Source organism: Lutra lutra, chromosome 4, assembly GCF_902655055.1.
Source record: "Lutra lutra chromosome 4, mLutLut1.2, whole genome shotgun sequence".
NCBI classification, from domain to species: Eukaryota; Metazoa; Chordata; class Mammalia; order Carnivora; family Mustelidae; genus Lutra; species Lutra lutra.
Genome location: NC_062281.1, coordinates 161,399,102 through 161,421,683, shown reverse-complemented (window position 1 = coordinate 161,421,683; position 22,582 = coordinate 161,399,102). Strand labels below are relative to the sequence as shown.

Below are 22,582 nucleotides of genomic sequence, written 5' to 3'. Positions count from 1 at the left end.
GTACTGTGAGCTTATTGGAATGCCAACATCTAAATAGCTACAAATTCTACAACTCTCAAATTACAGTGGAGAGTCTTGGCTCCCTTGCAAGGTCAAAAATTACCTATGAAGTTCTGGCCCTGTATCTTTAAAGACAACACTAATAATTTACACTTTACTAACACTAGTGTTTTACAGCATGGCCCAAGCAGTAGCTGCCCCATAAACAATGCCACTATAGCTACCACAGAAACTATAAATCTCCCTGTATCTACGTCCCCTCTCTCCTTCCTCCTCTCCAGCCCCTTAATGATTCCTTCTTATCAGCATATAAACAAGTTCTAGTAACACCACTTTGAAAAAATAATCCCTTAACCCTAAATTCTCTTCCAGTCAATTAAGTTTCTTTTTTTTTTTTAATTTAATTTTATTTTTTTATGTGACAGAGAGATCACAAGTAGGCAGAGAGGCAGACAGAGAGCGAGGGGAAAGCAGGCTCCCTGCTGAGCAGAGAGCCCAATGTGGGGCTCGATCCCAGGACCCTGAGATCATGACCTGAGCCGAAGGCAGAGGTTAACCCACTGAGACACCCAGGCGCCCCAGTCAATTAAGTTTCTTGAACAAATAGTGTATATGGGCTGTCTTTCTTTCCTCATCTCTCATTCACATTCCAACTCACTCTATTCTGGCTTCTGTACCTACCATTCCACAGAGACTGCTCTTTCCAAGGTCACCAATGATCTCATTGCCAAATTCCTGTCCCTTACCCCAATCCATCACTAAATCCTATCACTTCCTCCTAATTACCTGTGATCCAGATGCCAAATATCCCCAAACGCAGTCTATTCTTACCCTGTGCCAACTATAACTCAAGATACACAACCTCTTCCCATTCTCTGGGAGGAAATCCCTTATATCGAAGCAATCCAAACTTTATCTAAGATTTCACAGAAAAAAAAAACCAAAAACAAAAACAGAGGAGGTCTGTAACACTTGTAAATATTTATAAACAGAGGAGATAAAGTCTTTAATCTCCCTTTAACAGTCACCTTCCCAGCACATCTCCTGTACTGGTTGCTAATCACTGCATCCCTCCCTTTCTCTCCCCACCTCCCAAAGCCTTAAATCCTCCAGAGCTCTTCTCTGTTCAGCCATTTCACGTGTTGCTCTCAGTTCTCACACAGACAGTTAGCCCTCTCCCTGCTTTGACCCAGGGGTTTTGGCTGTTTCCATCTACTCCCATACCCAGCTCCCCAAACAAGGATTCCATGCCCAGAACCCAGTCTCACATCAGCAGTTCAGAACTCATATTCTGCTATAAAATCCCCAATATTACTAAGGATATGGGCAGCATTTTGTCTAGACATGACAAGAAAATAGAAATGCAGTTCTATACAAGCCTAAGCAGCAGGCATCAGTAGCCACTTTTTCTCGCCTTTTTTACAGGAGGGTTAGTACCCTCCCCTTGACTCTAATTCAGACCATGAGACTGACTCCAGGGCCTTACCAAGATGAAGTGTTTTTGGTTCATTATCTTGTATAAATTCATTCAACAAATAACTTAACACTAACTATATGCCAGGTATTACTTGCAGCATTTGGGATACATAAGTAAGCAAGCTTAGATAAATATTTCTGCCCTCTCAGAACTTACAGATTATACAGACAATAAATAACAGACATATAAGTAAGTAATTCACAGTTTGTTAGAATTACTAAGAATCTGTAAGAACCGTTATGGAAAAAAAGAACAGTAGAGTGGGAAAGAAGGACTGAAATGCGAGTTGCAATTTTAAATCAAGTTGCCATCTGAGACTTGACAACATTTGAGCAAAGACTTGAAGGAGGTGAGGGGGTTAGCCAGGTGAGATGGGTAGGGAATGTTTCAGGCAAGGAAGCAGCCAGTGCAAACACTCAAAGGTAGGAAGCAGGTCTAGTATATTTGAGGAACACCAAAGTGGCTAGTGTGGTTGGAGTACAGTGAAAAGGAGAGTTAGAAAAAATGAGGTCAAGGAGGAAGAGTGGCACAGATCATACTGGGTACTATAAAAAGCACTCTGGTTTTTCCTATGTGTAAACCATGGAACCAGAGATAGGCCTTAAACAAAGGAGTACTATGATCCTACCTATGTTTTACAAGTACAGGTTTCCCCAGCATTCTCCAAATACGCAGTTCCTATGAAAGTTTTCATAAGCCAAAATGGCGTAAAGCAAAGAAGCAATTACCTTAATTTACACAGGAAAAATCTTTCATGTTCCTAGAGTCAAAAAATAACGTCTCCAGGGCTTTTTTCTGACACCTTAGGACACATCTTGCTAAGGGATGCACAAAGTAAATGGAGATAAAACACAGATGCACACAGACACAGTTCAAAGTTATGGTGGCCTGACGGTGGGAGGCTGAAGCAGTTCTCAGGAAGAGGCGGCACCTCTCCCACCACTTGGGGAGGTGCGCAGTCTCTAAAACCTTACTGCAAAATAAGCTTGGGATGCTACTGTCCCTTTTCACTCTTTTTTGTAAAAGCAAAAGTCTTCAGATTTCTTCCAGCTAGTAAAAACAAGTACTAATGTAGGTCCTTCATAAAAGCCAAGTGGTGTAACCTGAACTTCCAAAATGCAGGAGATACTTGTATTACCAGCTGCTCTACCGAGAATTGATAAGGGGGAGGGGAACGTGGATAAGGGCAAGAAGATCTGTTAGGTTTCTGTGGTAAATCAAAGCAAGAAATGATAGTGGGCTTCGAACAAGGTAGTAGCAGCAGCGGATGTGGTGAGAAGGGGCTGAATTCTGGCTACATTCTAAAGGTAAAGTAAACAGGAATTCCTGATGGATTAGATAGAAGATGTAAAAGAAAGTGTCTCAGTTGGCTTCAAGGCTTTTGACCTGAGCAAAACAAATGTGATTGCTCCAACTGAGATAGGGAAGGCAAAGCATGGAACAGCCTTGAGTTCAGTTTTGTTCACGAATTCAGTTTTGACATGCTAAATTTGAGACACCTATTAAACATCCAAGTGGAGCTGTTGAAAAGGTAGTTGGATATTTAGGAGTCTAGAATTAATTTAGAAGAAGCAGAGATGTAAGTTTGTGAATTACTGGCATACAGATGGTATGTAAAGTCATGAGACTATTTGAGATCATCAGAGAGTGAATAAGTAACCAGAAAAAAGAAGAGGACCAATGTCAAAGAGGAGAAATCAGCAAAGAAGTCCAAGAAAGAATGACCAGGGAGGTCAAATTCTCAGTTGTTTCTACTTATTTCTAGATCTGGAAGTTCCATTTATAATTATTATTATGGTTTTCTGTTCTACTTCTGATCTACAGAAATAATCATATTGTTTCTACATACAGCCATGTTTTTAATGTTTATTTTTTTAGTGTGAGATATAATAAATGCATAAAACAAATGCACAGTTGAACAAATTATTATAAAATAAACTTCCACTATCAGCAACCCCAGAAATTCTTTGTGTGCCCTTTCTGGATCATAATTTCCTGTCTCTTTCCACTCTACCTCCCTCACCTTGGTAATAACACTACCCTACCCTTTATGATGATCCATTTCCATGTTATTCTTCATGATTTTACCACTTTATATCCCCATCCAAAATTTTTTAAAAATTAACATTTGCCTAGTTTTATACCTTCTATGAGTAGACTCATAGTATATATATTCTTTTGCATCTTTAACTTAATAGTCTTTGTGAGAGTAAATGTGTTGTATGTTGCCCTTTAAATAAGTATGTTCACAGGAATACAGTAATCCATCATTGCTTTGTTTGATGCAGAGAAAAGGGAAAAGTATGCCATTTTGGCAAAAGCACACTGTGTTTGACAAATGTTGTCAGAGTACTTCAACCTTTTGTGGGAAAGAGTCTTATCTCTCCCTCTGTGTTTCTAAAGTCAAGCATAGTATCATGCCTAGATACTACAAATGAGCTAAATTAGAATTTAGGAGATTTATATTCTAGTCCTGAGTATGCTAAAATTTGGTTATGTCCCTTAATAAAGTCTTTCTATGCTTCAAGTTCCATTATAAGATGGAGATAATGATAACCCCAGCTATATTTGAGAGAGAGAGAGAGTGTGTGAAAAAGAGAGAATCAGATTTAAAAAAAAAAAGTGGGGGAGATTATACATCCAAAAACATTTACTGAATACCTTAGTCTAGTCATGATATATTTTAACCATAGATGACAGTACACCACATACATTTTTCCCTACCCTTTTTTTTTTTTTTTTTGCTTAATACGTCTTAGAAATTACTCAAAATCAGGGGACACTTGGGTGGTACAGTCGTTTGAACGTTCAGCTCTTGGTTTCAGCTCAGGTCATGATCTCAGGGTCATGAGATCGACCCCCATGTCTGGTTTCACTCAGTGTAGGGTCTGCTTAGGATTTTCCCTCTCCCTCTGTCCCTCCCCCCACTCATGCTCATACATGCTCTCTAGCTCTAAAAAAAAAAAAAAAAAAGAATAAATCTTTAAAAATTATTCAAAATCAGCATACATAGGCCATCATTTTTTGATGGTTATAGAATAATTTATATCATTTTGTTTTTAAAAAGGTCATTTTCATTATATACATATTGTTATTAATGTGCATACTATTATTTCTATTATTTCTTCCTTTCTATTTGTAACTGTATTTTTCCCAAATCCTCTTAATTCTATCACCTCATACATTGCAGCATATTTTCATTAAGTGTTCCTTTCTGGTCAGTGGGTATAACCACAGCTGAAATCACTCATTCACACACTTCTACATGCTGTCTCCTTTGCCTGAAGCTACATCGTAAGCATTTCTCAGGTCATCAGGAATTCCTAAAAATCACTTAGTAATAACAGTTGCCTCCAGGGAATGGGGACTTTTATTTTGTATGCAGTAATTCATACAGAATTGAGCAATAATTTATGCTGAATTTAACACAAATATTTATATAGCTTTTGTCCTTTTTAAAAATTAAAGTGTTTTTAAGATTTTTATTTATTTATTCGACAGACAAGAGATCACAAGTAGGCAGAGAGGTAGGCAGAGAGAGAGGGAGAAGCAGGCTCCCTGCTGAGCAAAGAGCCCGATGTAGGGCTCGATCCCAGGACCCTGGGATCAGGACCTGAGCCAAAGGCAGAGGCCGCAACCCACTGAGCCACCCAGGCACCCAAAAATTAAAGTTTTAAAATAATTTCTGAAAATCTATTTTCATAGCTGTATAACATTCTATTATATGTATGATCATTTCACCATCCCCTGATGTTGACCATTTATGTTGATTCAATCTGAAGAAGCATCAGTAACTTTTCCCCCATTCTACCCCAAACACTGACCTCACAGATCATTCATTTAGAGAGCTAAAAAGAAATACAGAGAAGCTGAAATGTGCAGTGTAAAAAAACATACACAGGCACACCAGACATACAGCTCAAGTATCAGACAGAAAGAAAAAGTTATTAAGATCATTCTGAGTAAGTGACTTATTAAACCTGAAAATAAAATGGAATTAAACATCTCATGTAGGAAAACAGACCATTATAGAATTTCTGGCCACTGAAATCCCACACTTTTTCCCAGTCAGTACTATATTTCATATCTAATCAATAATCTTCATAGGGCAGCATCCCCTAGTAAGCCCCACAGCCCTGTAGATCCAGGTGTATTCTCTATCTTAACACTGCCCAGCACAGACACTAGCTTGGAAATAAGATCAGTGGCTTTGGGCTGGAAAAATCGATAGTATAAATATTAGCGTCAAAACAAGACCATGAGTTACAGTAATACTAGAATAGCTCATAGCAGACTAACCTTTCCACAGGGAACAATTATAATTATAAGCTATACACAAAGATACAAGAAACATGTATTTTACATTATAGTCAAATTGTCAAAAGACAGAATCTTGAAAGAAGCAAAAGAGAAGAAATTTGTCATGTACAAAGGATCCTCAATAAAATTAATAGCTGGCTTCCCATCAAAAACCATGGAGGCCAGAAGGCAGTGGGATGGCATATGTAAAGTCCTAAAAAAAAAAAGACTGTCAACAAAGAATTCTATATCCAAATAGTAACATCCTTCAAAAATGAAGAAATTAAGATATTCCCAGATAAACAAAAGTTGAGGGAGTCTGTTACCACTAGATCTACTCAACAAGAAATGCTAAAGACTTTCAGACTGAAATTAAAGAACACTAGAGAGTTATTCAAAGAATAATAAGAAATAAAGAACACTGGTAAAGCTAACTGCATAGAAAATATAAAGCCAAGTAGTATTGTACTTTTGGTTTATAACTCCTTTTTTTTTTTCTATATATGTAAAGGACAAATCCAGGGGCACCTGCATGGCTCAGTCATTAAAAGCCTGCCTTGGGCTCAGGTCATGATCCCAGGGTCCTGGGATTGAGCCCTGCCCTGGGATTGGCTCCCTGCTTCTCCCTCTCCCACTCTCCCTACTTGTGTTCCCTCTCTCGATGTGTCTCTCTCTGTCAAATAAAAAAATAAAATCTTAAAAAAAAAAAAAAAAAAAAAAACGCGCCTGGGTGGCTCAGTTGGTTAAGCAACTGCCTTTGGCTCAGGTCATGATCCCAGGGTCCTGGGATCGAGCCCTTCATTGGGCTCCCTGCTCAGTGGGGAGCCTGCTTCTCCCTCTTCCTCTGCTGCTCTGCTTGCTTGTGCTCTCTCACTCTGTCAAATAAATAAATAAAATCTTTTAAAAAAAGGACAAATGCATAAAACAATGATTATTAATCTATGTTAATGGGCATACAATGTGAAAATTAGTGACAATAACAATATAAAGAGGGAGAAACAACGATGTATAGGAGCAAAGTATTTATATACTGCTGCAAATCTGAATAAGTTATAGTTGAAATTAGATTGTTGTGCAGTTAAGATATTAATTATAATCTTGAAGGTATTTCCTAAGGAAAACTTAAAAAAATACAGAAAAGGAAAGAAGTGGGGCATCAGAAAAAAGATGCACTACAAAAAAATCAATTAAATACTAAAAAAAATCTAGTAATGGTAGAACGTAAGTGCAAAAGACACATTAGACACACAAAAAACTAATAACTAAATGCCAGAAGTCAGTTCTTCCCTTACCAGTAATCAGTAATTATTTTAAATGTAAATTGATTAAACTCTCCAACTAAAAGGCAGACACTGCAGATGGATTAAAAATTTAAAACAACCCAGGGTGCCTGGGTGACTCAGTCGGTTAAGTGTCCGACTCTTGATCTTGGCTCAGGTCTTGATCTTGGGGTCGTGAGTTCAAGCCCCACATTGGGCTCCACGACCAGCGTGGAGCCTACTTAAAAAACAAAAACAAACACAAACACACACACACAAAAAGAAAAAATTAAAAACAACCCATGATCCACCCATATGCTTTCTATAAGAGACTTGTTTCAGATGCAAAGAACATTCATTCTTCTCAGGTATACTGGGAAACCCACAAATATGTGGAAATCAACACATTCTTTAACAGTCACTGGATCAAAGAAGAAATGAGAAATTAGAAAATACCTTGAGATAATTAAGAACTAAAGCACAGCATACTGAACTTATGGGATATAGCAAAAGCAGTGCCCAAGGAAATTTACAGCTGTCAATACCTTTTTTTTAAGGTTTTATTTATTTGAGAGAGAGAGAGAGCAGGCACACACACAAGTGGAGGGAGAGGCAGATGGAGAGGAGGAGAATCCTAAGCAGACTCTCCACTGAGCATGGAGCCTGATGTAGGGCTCAATGCCAAGACACAGAGATCATCACCTGAGCCAAAACCAAGAGTTGGATGCTTAACTGACTGAGCCATCCAGGTGACAGGTACCCCTGTCAATACCTACATTTAAAAAAAAAGAAAAAATCTCAGAGCGACTGGGTGGATCAGCTGGTTAAGCATCTGCCTTCAGCTCAGGTCATGATCCTAGGGTCCTGGGATTGAGAGCCCCACACTGGGCTCCCTGCTCAGTGGAGGGAGCTTTTTCCTCTCCCTCTGCTGCTCTGCTTGTGCTGTCAAATAAATAAATAAAATCTTTAAAAAAAAAATCTCACATCAATAATCTAATTGTATACCTTAGAAACTAGAAAAAGAAAAGCAAACCAAACCCAAAGCTAGCAAGAGGAAATAATAAAGATTGGAGAGGTAAATGAAACAGAAAATAGAAAAATAGAGGAAAATCAACAAAACTAAAAATTAGTTCTTTTTTAAAAAAATAAATAATTAAAAAAAAAGTTTTTACAGACAAAGTCTTATTTATTTAGTTGACAGAGAGAGGGAGAGAGCACAAATAGGGAGAGTGGGAAAGGGAGAAGCAGGTTCCCCACTGAGCAGGGAACCAGATGTGGGGCTAAATCCCAGGACCCTGGGATCACAACCCAAGCCAGAGACAGATGCCTAACTGACTGAGCCACCCAGGTGCTCCTAAAAATTAGTTACCAAGATCAACAAAATTGAAAAACCTTTAGTTAGACTAAGGAAAATAAAAAGACTCAAATTACTAAATTCTAAGTTTAAAGGAGAATATTACCCACTTTTCAGAAATAAATATTATAAGAGAATACTATTAAAAAACTGTATGCCAATAAATTGGATAACCTAAATGAAATGGACAAATTCCTAGAAGTACAGAATTACCAAAACTGACTCAAAAAGAAGCAGAGAGAGGGAAAGAATCTTAAACAGGCTCCACGTCCATTGTGGAGCCTGACACAGGGCTCAATCTCATGACCCAGAGATCATGGCCTGAGCTGAAATCAAGAATCAGGTGCTTAACTGACTAAGGTGTCCAGGTGCCCCTAACTGTCTGACTCTTGATTTTAGCTCAGGTCTTGATCTCCGGGTCATGAGTTCAAGGCCCAAACTGGGCTCCGCACTGGGCATGGAGCCTACAAAAACAGACAGATAGACAGTCAGACCTATAATCCCATAAACCGACAAAGAAAAGTCTAAGACCGCACAGATTCACTAGAGAAGTTACCAAACATTTAAAGAATTAACAGGTGCCTGGGCGGTGGCTCAGTTGGTTAAGCAACTGCTTTCATCTCAGGTCATGATCCTGGAGTCCCAGGACGGAGTACCGCATTTGGCTCCCTGCTGAGTGGGGAGTCTGCTTCTCCCTCTGACCCTACCCCCTCTCATGCACTCTCTCTATACATATATAAATAAAATCTTTAAAAAAAAGAAAAGAATTAGCACCAATCCTTCTCACTCTTCTAAAAATTGAAGAGGAGGGAAGAGGGAACTTTCTAACTCATTCTATGAGGCCATGATTACTGACACTGACACCTGATCAAGAGACTACAAGAAAAGAAAACTACAGAACATCCCTTTTGAATATAGATGAAAAAATCCTCAACAAAATACTAGCAAACTAAATTCAGCAGCACATTCAAAGTACTGTAACTATACACTATTACCACATGGAATTTATCCCAGGAATGCAAGATGGTTCAACATACAAAACTCAGTCAATATACAACATTAATATACCGAAGGAAAAAACCCACATGATCAGATCATCTTAATTGATGCAGACCAAGTACTTGACAAAATCCAATAACCCAGCATGATAAAAACAATAAACTAGAAATGGAAACTTCAACATAATAAAGGCCATTGTTATAGATTGAATTGTGTTCCCACATAAGATGTGATCAGATCTAATCCTCAGGACCTTAGAATGTGACCTTATTAGGAAATAGAGTCTTATGTGAATTAAGATGAGATCATATTGGATTAGGATAGGTCTTAATCCAATGATTAGTTATTATCCTTACAAAGAGAGAAAACAGAGACACAGAGGGATAATATCACTCATAATGAAGGCATAAACTGGAGTGATGTGTCCAACCCAAAGAATGCCAACGACTGCCAGCAACCACCAGAAGCTAAGAAAAACAATGAACAGAACAGTGAGATGATAAATTTCTGTTGTCTCAGGCCATCCAGTTTGTCATCTTTGTTAGAGCAGACATAGAAAACTAATACAGCCATATTTGAAAAACACAAGATTAACATCATACTCAATGGTAAAATGGGAGAGCTTTCTACCTAACATCATGAATAAGACAATGAGACCCACTTTCACCACCTTATGCAACAAAGTACTTGAAGTCCTAGCCAGAGCAATTAGGCAATGAAAAGCAATTATAAGACATCCAAATTGAAGGGGAAGAAGTAAAACTATCTCAAATGAAATAATGTTTTTATAAAACCCTAAAGAATCCACCAAAAACTCTTAGATCTTATAAATTCAGCAAAGTTGCAGAATACAAAATGAATACACAAAATCAACTGTATTCTATACATTAGCAGTGAATAATCCAAAAGAGAAACTAAGGAAACAATTTCATTTATAACAGCATCAGAAAGAATAAAACATTTAGGAATAAATCTAACCAAGGAAAACTACAAAACAATGCTGAAAGAAATTAAAGAGGACATAAATAAATGGAAAGACATCCTTGTTCATGGCCTGGAAGACTTAATATTGTTAAGATGATAAGACTACCCAAAGTGATATATGGATTCAATGCAATCACTATCAAATTCCCAACCAGATTTTTTACAGAAATAGAAAAACTGAACCTCAAATTCATCTGGAATTGAAAGGCACCCAGAATAGCCAAAACAATCTTGAAAAAGAACAAACTTGGAAGACTCACACTTCCTGGTTTCAAAGCTTATTACAAAGCTATGGTAATCAAAACATATCCTTGACATAAGGACAGATATATAAACCAAAGGAATATAATAGAAAGCCCCCAAATAAACCTTCACAGCTATGATCAATGTCTCACTTCAGCAAATATTCCAAGTTCATTCAATGGAGAAATGGTGTTGGGACCACAGCCAACAGAAAATGTATTTTCACGTGTAAAAAAATAAAGCTGGAATCTTAACACATATAAAAGTTAACTCAAAATGGATCAAATATCTAAATTTACGAGTAAAAACAGTAAACTCTTAGAAGTAAACATTGGAGAAAGGCCTTATGACACTGGATTTGGAACAAGTTCATGAATATGATACCAAAAGCATAGGCAACAAAAGAAAAAATAATGGATTTCATCAATATTAGGAGCATTTGTGTGTCAAAGGATACTATCAAGAAAGCAAAAAGACAACCTACAAAATGGGAAAAATACCTAAAAATCATGTATCTGATAAGGGATTAAAAAACCTAAAACTCAACAATAATGAAAACAATACCACTTCATGACTGTTCAGATGGTTATACAAAATTGAAGATAAAAGCACAAAAAAACCCAAGTCTTAGGATGAGAAAATCCTGGAATCTTTATGTATTGCTGGTGGGAATGTAAAATAGTTTTGACAGTATGGAAAACAGTTTGGCAGTTTCTCAAAAGATTAAATACAGAACTGCTATATGATCCAGCAATTCCATTCCTAGGTATATATCTAAAAGAAATGAAAGCAGAGACTTGAACAGTTATTTGTAAACCAATGTTCATTATGCACAATAGTCAGAAACTGGAAAATGACCCAAATGTCCATCAACAAATGAATGGATAAACAAATGTCATATACACATACAATACAATATTATTCAGCCATAAAAATGATATTTTGATATATGCTAGAACATGGATTTTCCTTGAAAACACTATAACTAGTGAAGTAACCAAAGGACAAATATTGTATGATTCCTTTTATATAAAGTACCTAGAATAGGCAAATATTAGAACAATAAATTATGGGGTTAACATATAGACAGAAAATACATGACAATAATAAGAGGAGGAAACAGAATTATGTAATAGCACAGTTATTATGTTCGCATGCTACGTGGTACAGTATGAACTTAAGTAACTGTGATTAAGAATGCATGTTGTAATCCTTAGAGCAACTTCCTATAGGAAAAAAAAAAGAGAAGACAGACATAGCTAAAAGTCCAGATGAGGAATCAAAACAGAATACTAAAAAATGTTTAATGCAAAAGACAACATTGAAAGAGTTGAGGAACAAAACAGATGGAGCAAAAAGAAAACAAACAGCAAAAATGTAAATGTAAACCCAACCATATCAATAATTACAAGATATACAAATGGATTACACACTCCAACTAAAAGGCAGAGATTATCAGGCTGGATTAAAAAGCCAGACCCAACTATATATTATTATCCATCCATAAGAAATGCACTTTAAGGGGCGCCTGGGTGGCTCAGTGGGTTAAGCCGCTGCCTTCGGCTCGGGTCATGATCTCAGGGTCCTGGGATCGACCCCCGCATCGGGCTCCTGCTCAGCAGGGAGCCTGCTTCCTCCTCTCTCTCTGACTGCCTCTCTGCCTGCTTGTGATCTCTCTCTGTCAAATAAATAAATAAAATCTTTAAAAAAAAAAAAAAAGAAATGCACTTTAACTATAATGGCACAATAGATTGAAAGTAAAAGGACAGAAAATAAATAAATAAATAAAGTAAGTAAGTGAGTAAGTAAAAGGACAGAAAAAAAAAATATCATGCAAATACTTAGTGTACAAAAGCTGATGGGGATCTATTAGAAAAAGCAGACTTCAAGACCAGGAAGATTACCAGATATAAAGAGGAATATTCCATATTTTTTTTAAAAAGATTTATATATTTATTTGAGAGAGAGAGAGTTGGGAGGGGGCGGTGCATGAGGGGCAGAGTGAGAGGAAGAGACAGAATCTCAAGCAGTCTCAGTATGGAGGATGAGGGGCTCGATCCCACAACACTGAGATCGTGACCTGAGTTGAAATCAAGAGTCCAGCACTCAACCAAGTGAGCAATCCAGGCACCCCAAGGAATATTTCATATTATAAAGGAGTAAATTTACTATAAATGTATAAGAACTTAATAGAATTTCAATACATAAAAGGCAAAAGCTAACAGAACTAAAAAGAGAAATAGACAAATCTACATTTGTAACTAGAGACTTTAAGATTCCTAATTAGAGGACTTGGGTGGCTCAGTCATTAGGTGCCTGCCTTCAGCTCAGGTTATGATCCCAGGATCCTGGGACTGAGACCCCCATCGGGCTGGCTGCCCACTCAGTGGGAAGCCTGCTTCTCCTTCTCTCACTCCCCCTGCTTGTGTTTCCTCTCTCACTGTTTTTCTCTGTCAAATAAATAAACAAAATCTTAAAAAAAAAAAAAAGACTCCTAATTAACTGATGATACCAGCAAAAAAAAAAAAAAAAAAAAAAATCAGTAAAGATATAGAATACCTGAATGACACTATAAATCACTTTGACCTAACTGATATTTATAGAGGACTATGCTGACAACTGAAAGAGCACTATACCAACTTTACTAGTCTTTGTCAGTGTGCAAGTTAACTAAGATAAGGCATGTACTAGGTCGTAAGTCAATAAATTTCAAAAGACTGCAACCTTAATGAGTATGTTCACTGACTACAAAAAAATTAAACTAGAAAAGCAAAATCTAGAGAAGCCCCAAATATTTATTTTTTATTTTATTTTTATTTATTTTTTTATTAACATATAATGTATTATTTGCCCCAGGGGTAATGATTCCTGTTCAGCAGGGAGTCTACTTCTTTCTGTGCCCCTCCCCCTGCTGTGCTTGCTCTCCTTCAAATAAATAAAGTATATATCTTTTTAAAAGTAGTTCTAGGAAAAGAACTAGAAAAAAAAAGTTCTAGGAAGAAAAGTAGATTATTCTTCAGAATCTTGTTCTATTACATACATATGATAAAAGAAATCTTATTGATTATTTACATTTATGATCTTAGGATGCCTGCGTGGTTCAGTTAGCTAAGCATGTGCCTTCAGCTCAGATCATAATCCCAGGGTCCTGGGATGGAGCTCCATGTTGGGATCCCTGGTCAGCAGGAAAGTTGGCTTCTCCCTCTCTCTCTCTGCTCCTCCCCCTGCTTGTGCACACTCTCTCTCTCTCTCAAATAAATAAACAAAATCTTAAAAAAAAAAAAAAAAAAGACTTACAATCTTAAAGTTGTGATTAAAACTCCTGGTGGTCTCATAATTCCCATTAATTCCTTCTTCCTCAGTAGACTCTCAAATGATAGTTGGGTATATCTGACCAAATAAAAATTAGCTTTCTTAGCCTCCCTGCAGCTAGTTGCAATCTGCAGCTATGTCTTACCAGTGGGATGAAAATAGAAGCAGTGTATACTTCTAGGAAGTAGCCCTAAAAACAGGAAACTTTCCTTTCTCCTTCCTATTCTATCCTGTTTGCTAGAATATTGTTGTGATGGCTGATAGTGGAGTAAGCCAACTTGTACAGACGGCGAAGCATCAAAACAGAAGAACCCTAAGCCCTAATGACTGTGTAGTCGACATAATATCCCTGGCACTGTGTCTATACATGAAAGAAAAATAAATCGCATTCTGAAATCTTTGCTATTGTTATTTTTTGTCATTTTCAGTCAAACCTTATCCTAGTTAACACTAACTGAAAAAAATTAATAAGAAAAACAATTAAAAAGTGATTTATGAACGGGAGAAGAATCTGTATCATCACAGTTTCAAAAAGACTGCTGAAAATATTAAGACAGCTAAGGATTGGCAGGTGAATTACAGAAAATTTGAAGTAACTGTACCACTGCATACTTAACTGGCCTAAACAACAAAAATTTACTAACCTGGGATGTTCTGGTATATTCCTCATATAGCCTATCATACTCTTTACTCTTTTCCTGATACTGAGAGTGGTACTCTTGCAGTTTTTTACCAACTGCATCAATGTTGTCTTCTTTTACCAGCTGATCCTGTACAGTTAAACACAAGAAATAAAGGATGTTAACAATTATGACACGTGAATTTTTCCACATCTATTTATTTTTAAATTGCTTTTCTACTGTAAGTTTAAGCCACTGTATTAAGCATGCAAAAGCACTAAATCCTTTTTTTAACTCTCAGCCTTTAGATCACATCAAAATAGTTAATATTTGAAAAATTAAGAAACAAAGTATAAATAGGAAACAGAAACAGAAGTATTTTTATACAAAGTTAATAAGTACATGCAACAAGCTATTAAGGACTAGTAGCCAGAAAATAAGTTCCAGAAATATCTTAAATCTTAAGTGGGAAATTTAAAATGACTAGATTTGTTCTTTTTTAAGCCTTGTAAATTAAAATGAAATGATGTTAAAAATTACTTGAACAGCTATCAAGAACTTCTATAGGGGCATGTCGGTGGCTCAATCAGTTAAGCATCTGCCTTTGGCTCAGGTCAATCTTGGGGGTCTGGGGATCAAGCCCCACACTGGGCTCCCTGCTCAATGGGGAGTCTGCTTCTTCCTCTCCCTTTGCTCCTCCCCCACTGCTCATTCTCTCTCTCTCTCAAATAAATAAATAAATAATCTTTTTAAAAAAACTTCTATAATCATACCTGTTGGTATCTGGACACTGGGTACATTAGCTTCACATCAAGTTTGGGATTGTACTGAGCAAGAGATTCATGATGATAGTGGTTAATGAGCTCCACCACAGAATTAAATGTCAGAGGATCAGAAAAGCCGTATTTACCATCTCGATGATAGATCTTTATTAATTTATTATTGCCTCCCTTCCTGTGAACAAGACAGCAACTGTAGATTTTTTTCCCCAAAATTCTATCAAAGTACTACTTTCATATGGAGATATAAAAGTATAGTGTCATGTAATAAGTTTTACTATGTTAATGAGACTGGAACTGGTAAAAAGGCATATATAATTATGTGTGTAAAAGTATATACAATATCTTGTTATTTTTACAACTATTTCATTTATCTATAAAATATCTTGATTACTAAAGGCAAATGTACCTATCCAGCAGTCAGTATCAACAAATTTAACAAAAATAATCACTTAAGAAAAATAACTAAAACAGAAGTAAATTAGATCTTTTGTTTATTTTCTGAATGGATTTTCTAATTTAAATTCTAATAATATTTTTTCAGAAAGAGCAGAGACAATCTCTTTGGGACCTAAAGATGCAAGGTTGTATATCTGTGGGGGTAAGCAGAAGCCATCTCTGTATGAAGGGGGATGATAAACATTGAGTCACACATAATCACCAACACCCTCCAGGTTTTATTGTGAATGCACAAACATGAATGATTTATAATTGAGTAATTAATCTAGCACCTTACATTATTTTGTCTTTTATATTTGCTTATAATTCTTAGAAATGACTATTTATTTAGACCATCACAATAGTTAAATGGTTCAACTGTCTGTCTTTCAACTGCTTTCTAAAGTATAGCTTTTGAAGAGCCATTTATATTAGAATGAGGTAATTTGATGCTTAAATAGTTTAGACCACTTTTGCTTATTGAGTCATATCCAATGGTCCCTTAAAGATCATTTATAACCAAAGCTTAAAATGGCAGTGTTTTCCAAGTTCCACACAGTGTAATCAAACCACAGCAGGTTGATTCATTCTATCATAGCAAACACTGCCCTATTCCCACTCAACTCTTCTTCTAACAGCATGCAGACTTAATGGGGGGAAAAATACGTCTCCACATCTCTTTATGCCACGCTATTACACATGATAAATGAGGCACTGGGATTTGTGAAAGGTCAAACATAACAGGTTTGAATCTATGGAATGATTTAATAATGCTTATACAAAGTCGGTATTTAGATGGATGAAGAACTATTCCTATAAAATGCATATTAGAAGGACCACCTAATCATATGTAGTTATTATAGGTATGTACACCCAGACATATACTCACAATAAATGCAGGCTGGTCTCTCTGCTAGAGAAAAGTTAAGAGGCATGCATTCATTCAAAATAACTTTATTTGGGGCACCTGGGCAGCTCAGTTGCTAAAGCATCTGACTTGATTTCAGTTCAGATCATGATCTCAGGGTTGTGAGATTGAGCCCCGTATCTGGCTCCACGCTGGGCATGGAGGCTGGTTAAGATTCTCTCTCCCTATGCCCCTCCCCCCCACTCTAAACAGAACAAAACAAAACCCCAAAAGCTTTATTTTGATTATTATATATGCCAGGAACAGTATGAGGTACAGTTCACATAAGGATGAACAAGCCAGACTTAGTTTAAAATAGAACATAAGAATAAACAGCTAGATGTATCAAATGGTAATAGGGCCTATGGAAAAAAATAAAGCAGAGTAAAGGAAAGCGATCATTCTGGGGGTGGAGGGTTTGCTATTTTAGATGTTGCACAAGAAAAAACACTCTATTCAGGTGACATTTAAGCACAGTTCTAAATGAAGTGAGGGAACTAGCACAGCAGGGGGAAAGTTTTTCAGGCAGAGGGAACAGAAAGAACAAAGCCCCTGAGGTAATAGCTTGGTTGGCATGATCAAGGAACAGCAAGGAGGCCAGTGATGCTGGGGCTGAATGAGCAAAAGGGAGAGTACTAGTAGGAGAGAAGTAAGAGCTATAAAATAAGGTCAGATCATATAACAGTCTGTAAGCCAATTTATGGGCTTTGGCTTTTACTGAGTAAGATGGGGAGACACAAGAGGATTCTGAGTGGAATGATATCATCTATCATGTATTTTAAAAGGCTCACTCTAACTGCTGGGTTGAGAAGAAACTGGTCAAAGTGAGCAGGGGTAGAAGGAGAAAGATCAGTTGGGAGACTATTAAAATAATCTAGGCAAGTGATGATGGCATCCTGAACAAGGATAGTAACAGAGGAGATTGTGAGCAGAGGAGATTGTGAGATCGTGAGATTCTGAATATATTCAGAAGAAAGCTGACAAGACATACTAATCACATGGACAGGTATAAGAGAAAGAGACAACATAGAGATGATTTCAAGTTTTTTATCTTAAGCAATCAGAAGAATAGAATTGTTATTTATTGAGATGAAGAAGATTATATGAAAAGAACATGTTTAAAGGGGGAAAATATTTTGTTTTTAGACATGTTAAGTTTGAGATGCTAGTGAACATCTGAGGGTAGATGATCCAGCAGTCTACTTGGAAGAATCTAAAGTTTAGGAACTGTCAGCCTATATATTACTTGAAATGAGCATAGTTGAACAAAAGAAGAGGTCCCAGGTCTAAGTCCTGGGGTTCACTGATGTTTAGCAGTTAAGAAGATGACGAAGAACCAGCCAAGGAAACCAAGAGCAATTAATAAAGTTAAAAGAGAACTAAGAGCATGGTGTATTTTTTTTTTAAAGATTTTATTTATTTATTTGACAGAGGGAGGGAGAGAGAGAGAGATCACAAGTAGGCAGAGCAGCAGGCAGACAGAGAGAGAAGCAGGCTCCCTGCTGAGCAGAGAGCCCGATGTGGGACTCGATCCCAGGATCCTGAGACCATGACCTGAGCCAAAGACAGAGGTTTAAACCACTGAGCCACCCAGGTTCCCCGAGCATGGTGTATTTTTAAGAAAGCATTTCAACAAAGAGAAAATGATCAACCAGGTAAATGATCTTAGGGCTTGGTGAAGTAGAGATCACTAAATGATCTTGATAAAATAGTTTCAGTGGACTGTAATTGATTAGAGAGAGTGAAAGGAGACGAAAAAGAAATGCCTACAAGAACTGTCTTGAGGAGTATTGCTATAAACAGGGAGCAGAAAAATAGGGAAGTGATTAGAAAGAGATACAGGCTCAAGGGAAATTTTTTTTCTTTTAGATTTTATTTATTTTAAAAGATTTTATTTATTTGACAAAGAGAGAAAGAGCACCAGCTGGGGTGGGGGAAAGAGGGAGAAGCAGACTCCCCACTGAGCAGGGACGCCAACCCAGGGCTCCATCCCAGGACCTTGGGATCATGACCTGAACTGAAGGCCTGAGGCTTAAGGGACTAAGCCACCCAGGCATCCTTCCTTATTATTCTTAAATGGGAGATAGTATCACATATTTATATGTTGAAGAATGGCTCAGTAGAGAGACAAAAACAGATGATGGCCTTAGAAAAGGGACAAGATAATTCCTAAGGGTGATGTCCTTGAACAGAATAGAGGGATGGGATGGGATTTAGCCCACAAGTAAAAAAACTTTTACAGTCATCCACCAGAAGAAGAGAAAGAGGGCATTCACATTCAGGTGTAAATATGTTGATAGCTGTGGCAACAGGACCAAGAGATAGATATCTTTTGACTATCTCAAAGTTATCAGTGAAACAGAAAGCAATTTCTTTTTTTTTTTTTTTTAAGATTTTATTTGTTTGAGAGAGAGAGAGCACGAGAGAGCACAGAGGGAGAGTGAGAAGGAGAAGCAAACTCCCTGCTGAATAGAGAGCCTGATGCAGGGCTTGACCCCAGGACCCTGAGATCATGACCTGAGCTGAAAGCCCCTCGTGCCCCAAGAATGGTGAATTTTCAATTATATTTCTCTCTCCCTCACTGTACTCTTCTTTAACAGAAGAATCATGCTATTCCTAATCATATCCTACAACCTGGCCTAATGCCTGACATATATCAGATTCCTAAGGATTTAACTATCCCGAGGCACCTGGGTAGCACAGCTGGTTAAGCACCTGACTCTTGGTTTGGCTCAGTTTGTGATCTCAGGGTTGTGAGATCAAGCCCACACGGGGCTTGCTCAGCACAGAGTCTGCTCAGCGCAGTCTGTTTATGACTCTCTCTTCCCCTAACCCCTGCTCGCTCGCGTTCTCTCAAATAAATAAATAGCTCTTTAAAAAAATTTTTTAATATGCAAATTTTCTACAATGAATACTATTTTAAAAAATGGTTACTGGAAAAAAAAAAATGGTTACTGGGGGCACCTGGGTGGCTCAATCGATTGATTGGGCATCTGACTCTTGGTTTCAGCTCAAGTCGTCATCTTGGTTCATGGAGTCAAGCCCCACGTCAGACTCTGAGCTCAGCACAAAATCTGCCTGTCCCTCTCCTTCTGCTCCTTCTCTGACCCACACAATCTCTCTCTTGAATAAAATCTTAAAAAAAAAAAAGTTACTGAATTGGAAAACTTCTATTTCCTTATCAGTTACCCCTCACAGTCTGATTTCACTCTCATTCCTCTCATTTGAGGGTCACCAACAACTTTTTTTTGAGAGAGAGAGAGAGCATCAGGGGGGTAGATGGCAAACAAAGAGAATCTTCTTTTTCTTGAAAGATTTATTTATTCATTTATTTATTTATTTGAGAGAGAGAGACAGGGAAAGTCAGAGAGAGCACAAAGGGAGAGGAGAGGGAGAGCAGGCTCCCCACAAAGCAGGGAGCCCAACTCTGGGCTCGATCTCAGGACCCTGGGATCATGACCTGAACCGAAGGCAGATGCCTAACCTATTGAGCCACCCACCTGCCCTGGGAGAGAGAGAATCTGAAGCAGGCCCCATGCCAAGCACAGAGCCCAACCTCACACCCTGAGATCACAACCTAAGCCAAAATAAAGAGTCAGACACTTAACTGACTGAGCCACCCAGGCACCATGAGGGTCACTAACAACTTTTACTAAATTCAGACTGGGCCTGCCTCCTCCCTCTACCCCAGGCTCAGATTCTTTGTAGTGCTAAGATTTCTACTTTCCCTTCCTTCTCCCCCCTACCATCTGTTTTTAATATTTTGTCCTCCTGTGACTTCTATGACATTACACTTTCCTCTCAAACTCTTTTGACTGTTCTTCCTCTGTTCCTTCCTGCTGCTAAACACAGTCCCTAGAAATATTTGCCTTCAGCCTCTACCTTTCCTTCCCTCTATATACTCTCTCCTTAAAATTCCATTTACTCTATGTAGGTGGTACCTGAATCTTTTTCTAGTTTTATGCTCTCCTCTAAGCATTAAATCTGCATTTCTAGCTATACTCTAGATATATTTTTACCTGGAAATTCTGGAGCAGGTAAAAATCAACATCTTTCCCTGTTCTCTATAAAACAACTGTTCCTGGGACGCCTGGGTGGCTCGTTGGTTAAGCAGCTGCCTTCGGCTCAGGTCATGATCCCAGCGTCCTGGGATCGAGTCCCACATCGGGCTCCTTGCTTGGTGGGGAGCCTGCTTCTCCCTCTGCCTCTGCCTGCCATTCTGTCCGCCTGTGCTCGCTCTCTCTCCCTCTCTCTCTGACAAATTTAAAAAAAAAAAAAAAAAAAAATCTTTAAAAAAAAAAAAAAAAAAACTGTTCCTGACTTGCCTATTTCTATAAATGGCACATTCATTCTAAGCCCAGCAAGCTCAAACCAGTCATCTTTAACTCTCCCCACAACCTCATACCTACTCTATTATTAAACCCTTGTGCTCTTAGCTCTATATCGCCTCTTACTTTGACTCCTCAACTCCTTTCCTAGAGCTGCTCTCCTAGCTAACAGTGTATTCCACCTTTCCATCATTTCATTCCCCTGCTTAAAACACTTTCTTCGTTGTGGTTTCTGTGGTTTGGGGTTTTTGTTTTGTTTTGTTTTGTTTTTTTGCTTAGAAATAAAATTCAAATTCCTTACCACAGCTCATTAGGCTCTATGCATCTGCTCCTTCCCACTTTCAAGTTCATCTCCTACCACTCTGTGGTTCACACTGTAAGCCAGGCACAGCAATCTTTGTATTCACTGGATCCACCAAATCTTTCCAAAATCAGTGCTTGGCATTTTCTGTTCCCTCTTCTTGGAACACTTTCCTGGATGGTTCTTACATATCCTTACATATCTTACATATCCAAAGGTAGGTCATTTCCTCACAGAGGCCCTCCTTCTTAAAATTATCTTAAATTCCCTCTCCCTATATCCCTATCACATAATCCTGTGTATTTCTTATATAGCATTTCATATACTGTGAAGTTATTTTTATGTGTTTTGTGTCGTCTTCTCCTCTATTCCTACTTCTACCTCCAAATATAAACACGATAGACAGGAGACCATGTCCAGCTTGTTCATCATTTCCTTTTCCTAAAACAGTACTTAGAACATTGTGGGCATTCAATAAATATTAAGTGGTTAAAGAATAAATTTATTCTGGATCACCATTACCTCTCAATTCATAATAGTCTGTTCTAAAAAAAAATTTTTTTTAAAGTAACCTCTACGCCCAAAGTGGGGCTTGACTCATGACCCTGAGATCAAGAGTAGCATGCTCTACCAACTGAGCCAGCCAAGCACCCCAATGATTCATGATATTCTAACCCTTTACTAGTATCTATCCTCTTTTATTCTTTCTTTTCAAATGTAGTCTGATCATATACTTCCCTGCTAAAAAAATGCAATGGTTTCCTCTGCCCACCTATAATATTAAATGCAAACTCCACATTTTAGAATTCAAGGCCCTCCTTAACATGAGCCTTTTCTAACCCTGCATCCCCGATCACTTATTCCTCTTGTTGACTTGGCCCTCTAGCCAAAGGGACTGCATCTCAGAGAACAGGGCACTATAGTTTCTCACCTCCATATCTCTGTTCCTATTGTTACCTAATCCTGCAACTTTCCCTCCCACTTTTACATGGTCAAACCTATTCCCTTCTTCCAGATACATGGCAATGCAATTTTTTCCATGAAGGGCAGCTTTCTATATTCTCTCAACAAGATATCTCTTTCCTTCCTTTCAGCCCCCAAAGCACATTGTTTGAACTTCTCCCATTATTTTGGTTTAATTCAAAGCAATTTTCTTATTCCCATTGCCCTCACCAGATTATGGCTACTATGAAGCAAAAAATGTTAACTCTTTGTTAGATCCTCTACAAAGTAATTAGTGCTGAGCTATGAGTATCTACTAAACCCTAGTAAGACCATCACT

At 37.8% G+C, this 22,582-nt stretch overlaps 1 protein-coding gene across 2 annotated transcripts in view; it reads right to left on the bottom strand.

Moving 5' to 3' along the window:
* The window catches only part of PIK3R3 (phosphoinositide-3-kinase regulatory subunit 3), a 150,626-nt gene that overhangs the window by 21,307 nt on the left and 106,737 nt on the right, over positions 1–22,582 (bottom strand). For both annotated transcript variants that reach the window (XM_047725289.1, XM_047725288.1), the window contains exons 4-5: positions 15,321–15,501; positions 14,572–14,697 (exon numbers count right to left, since the gene is read on the bottom strand). In XM_047725289.1, coding sequence (XP_047581245.1) covers positions 14,572–14,697; positions 15,321–15,501 — 307 coding nt within the window. The remainder of the gene's footprint in view (positions 1–14,571; positions 14,698–15,320; positions 15,502–22,582) is intronic.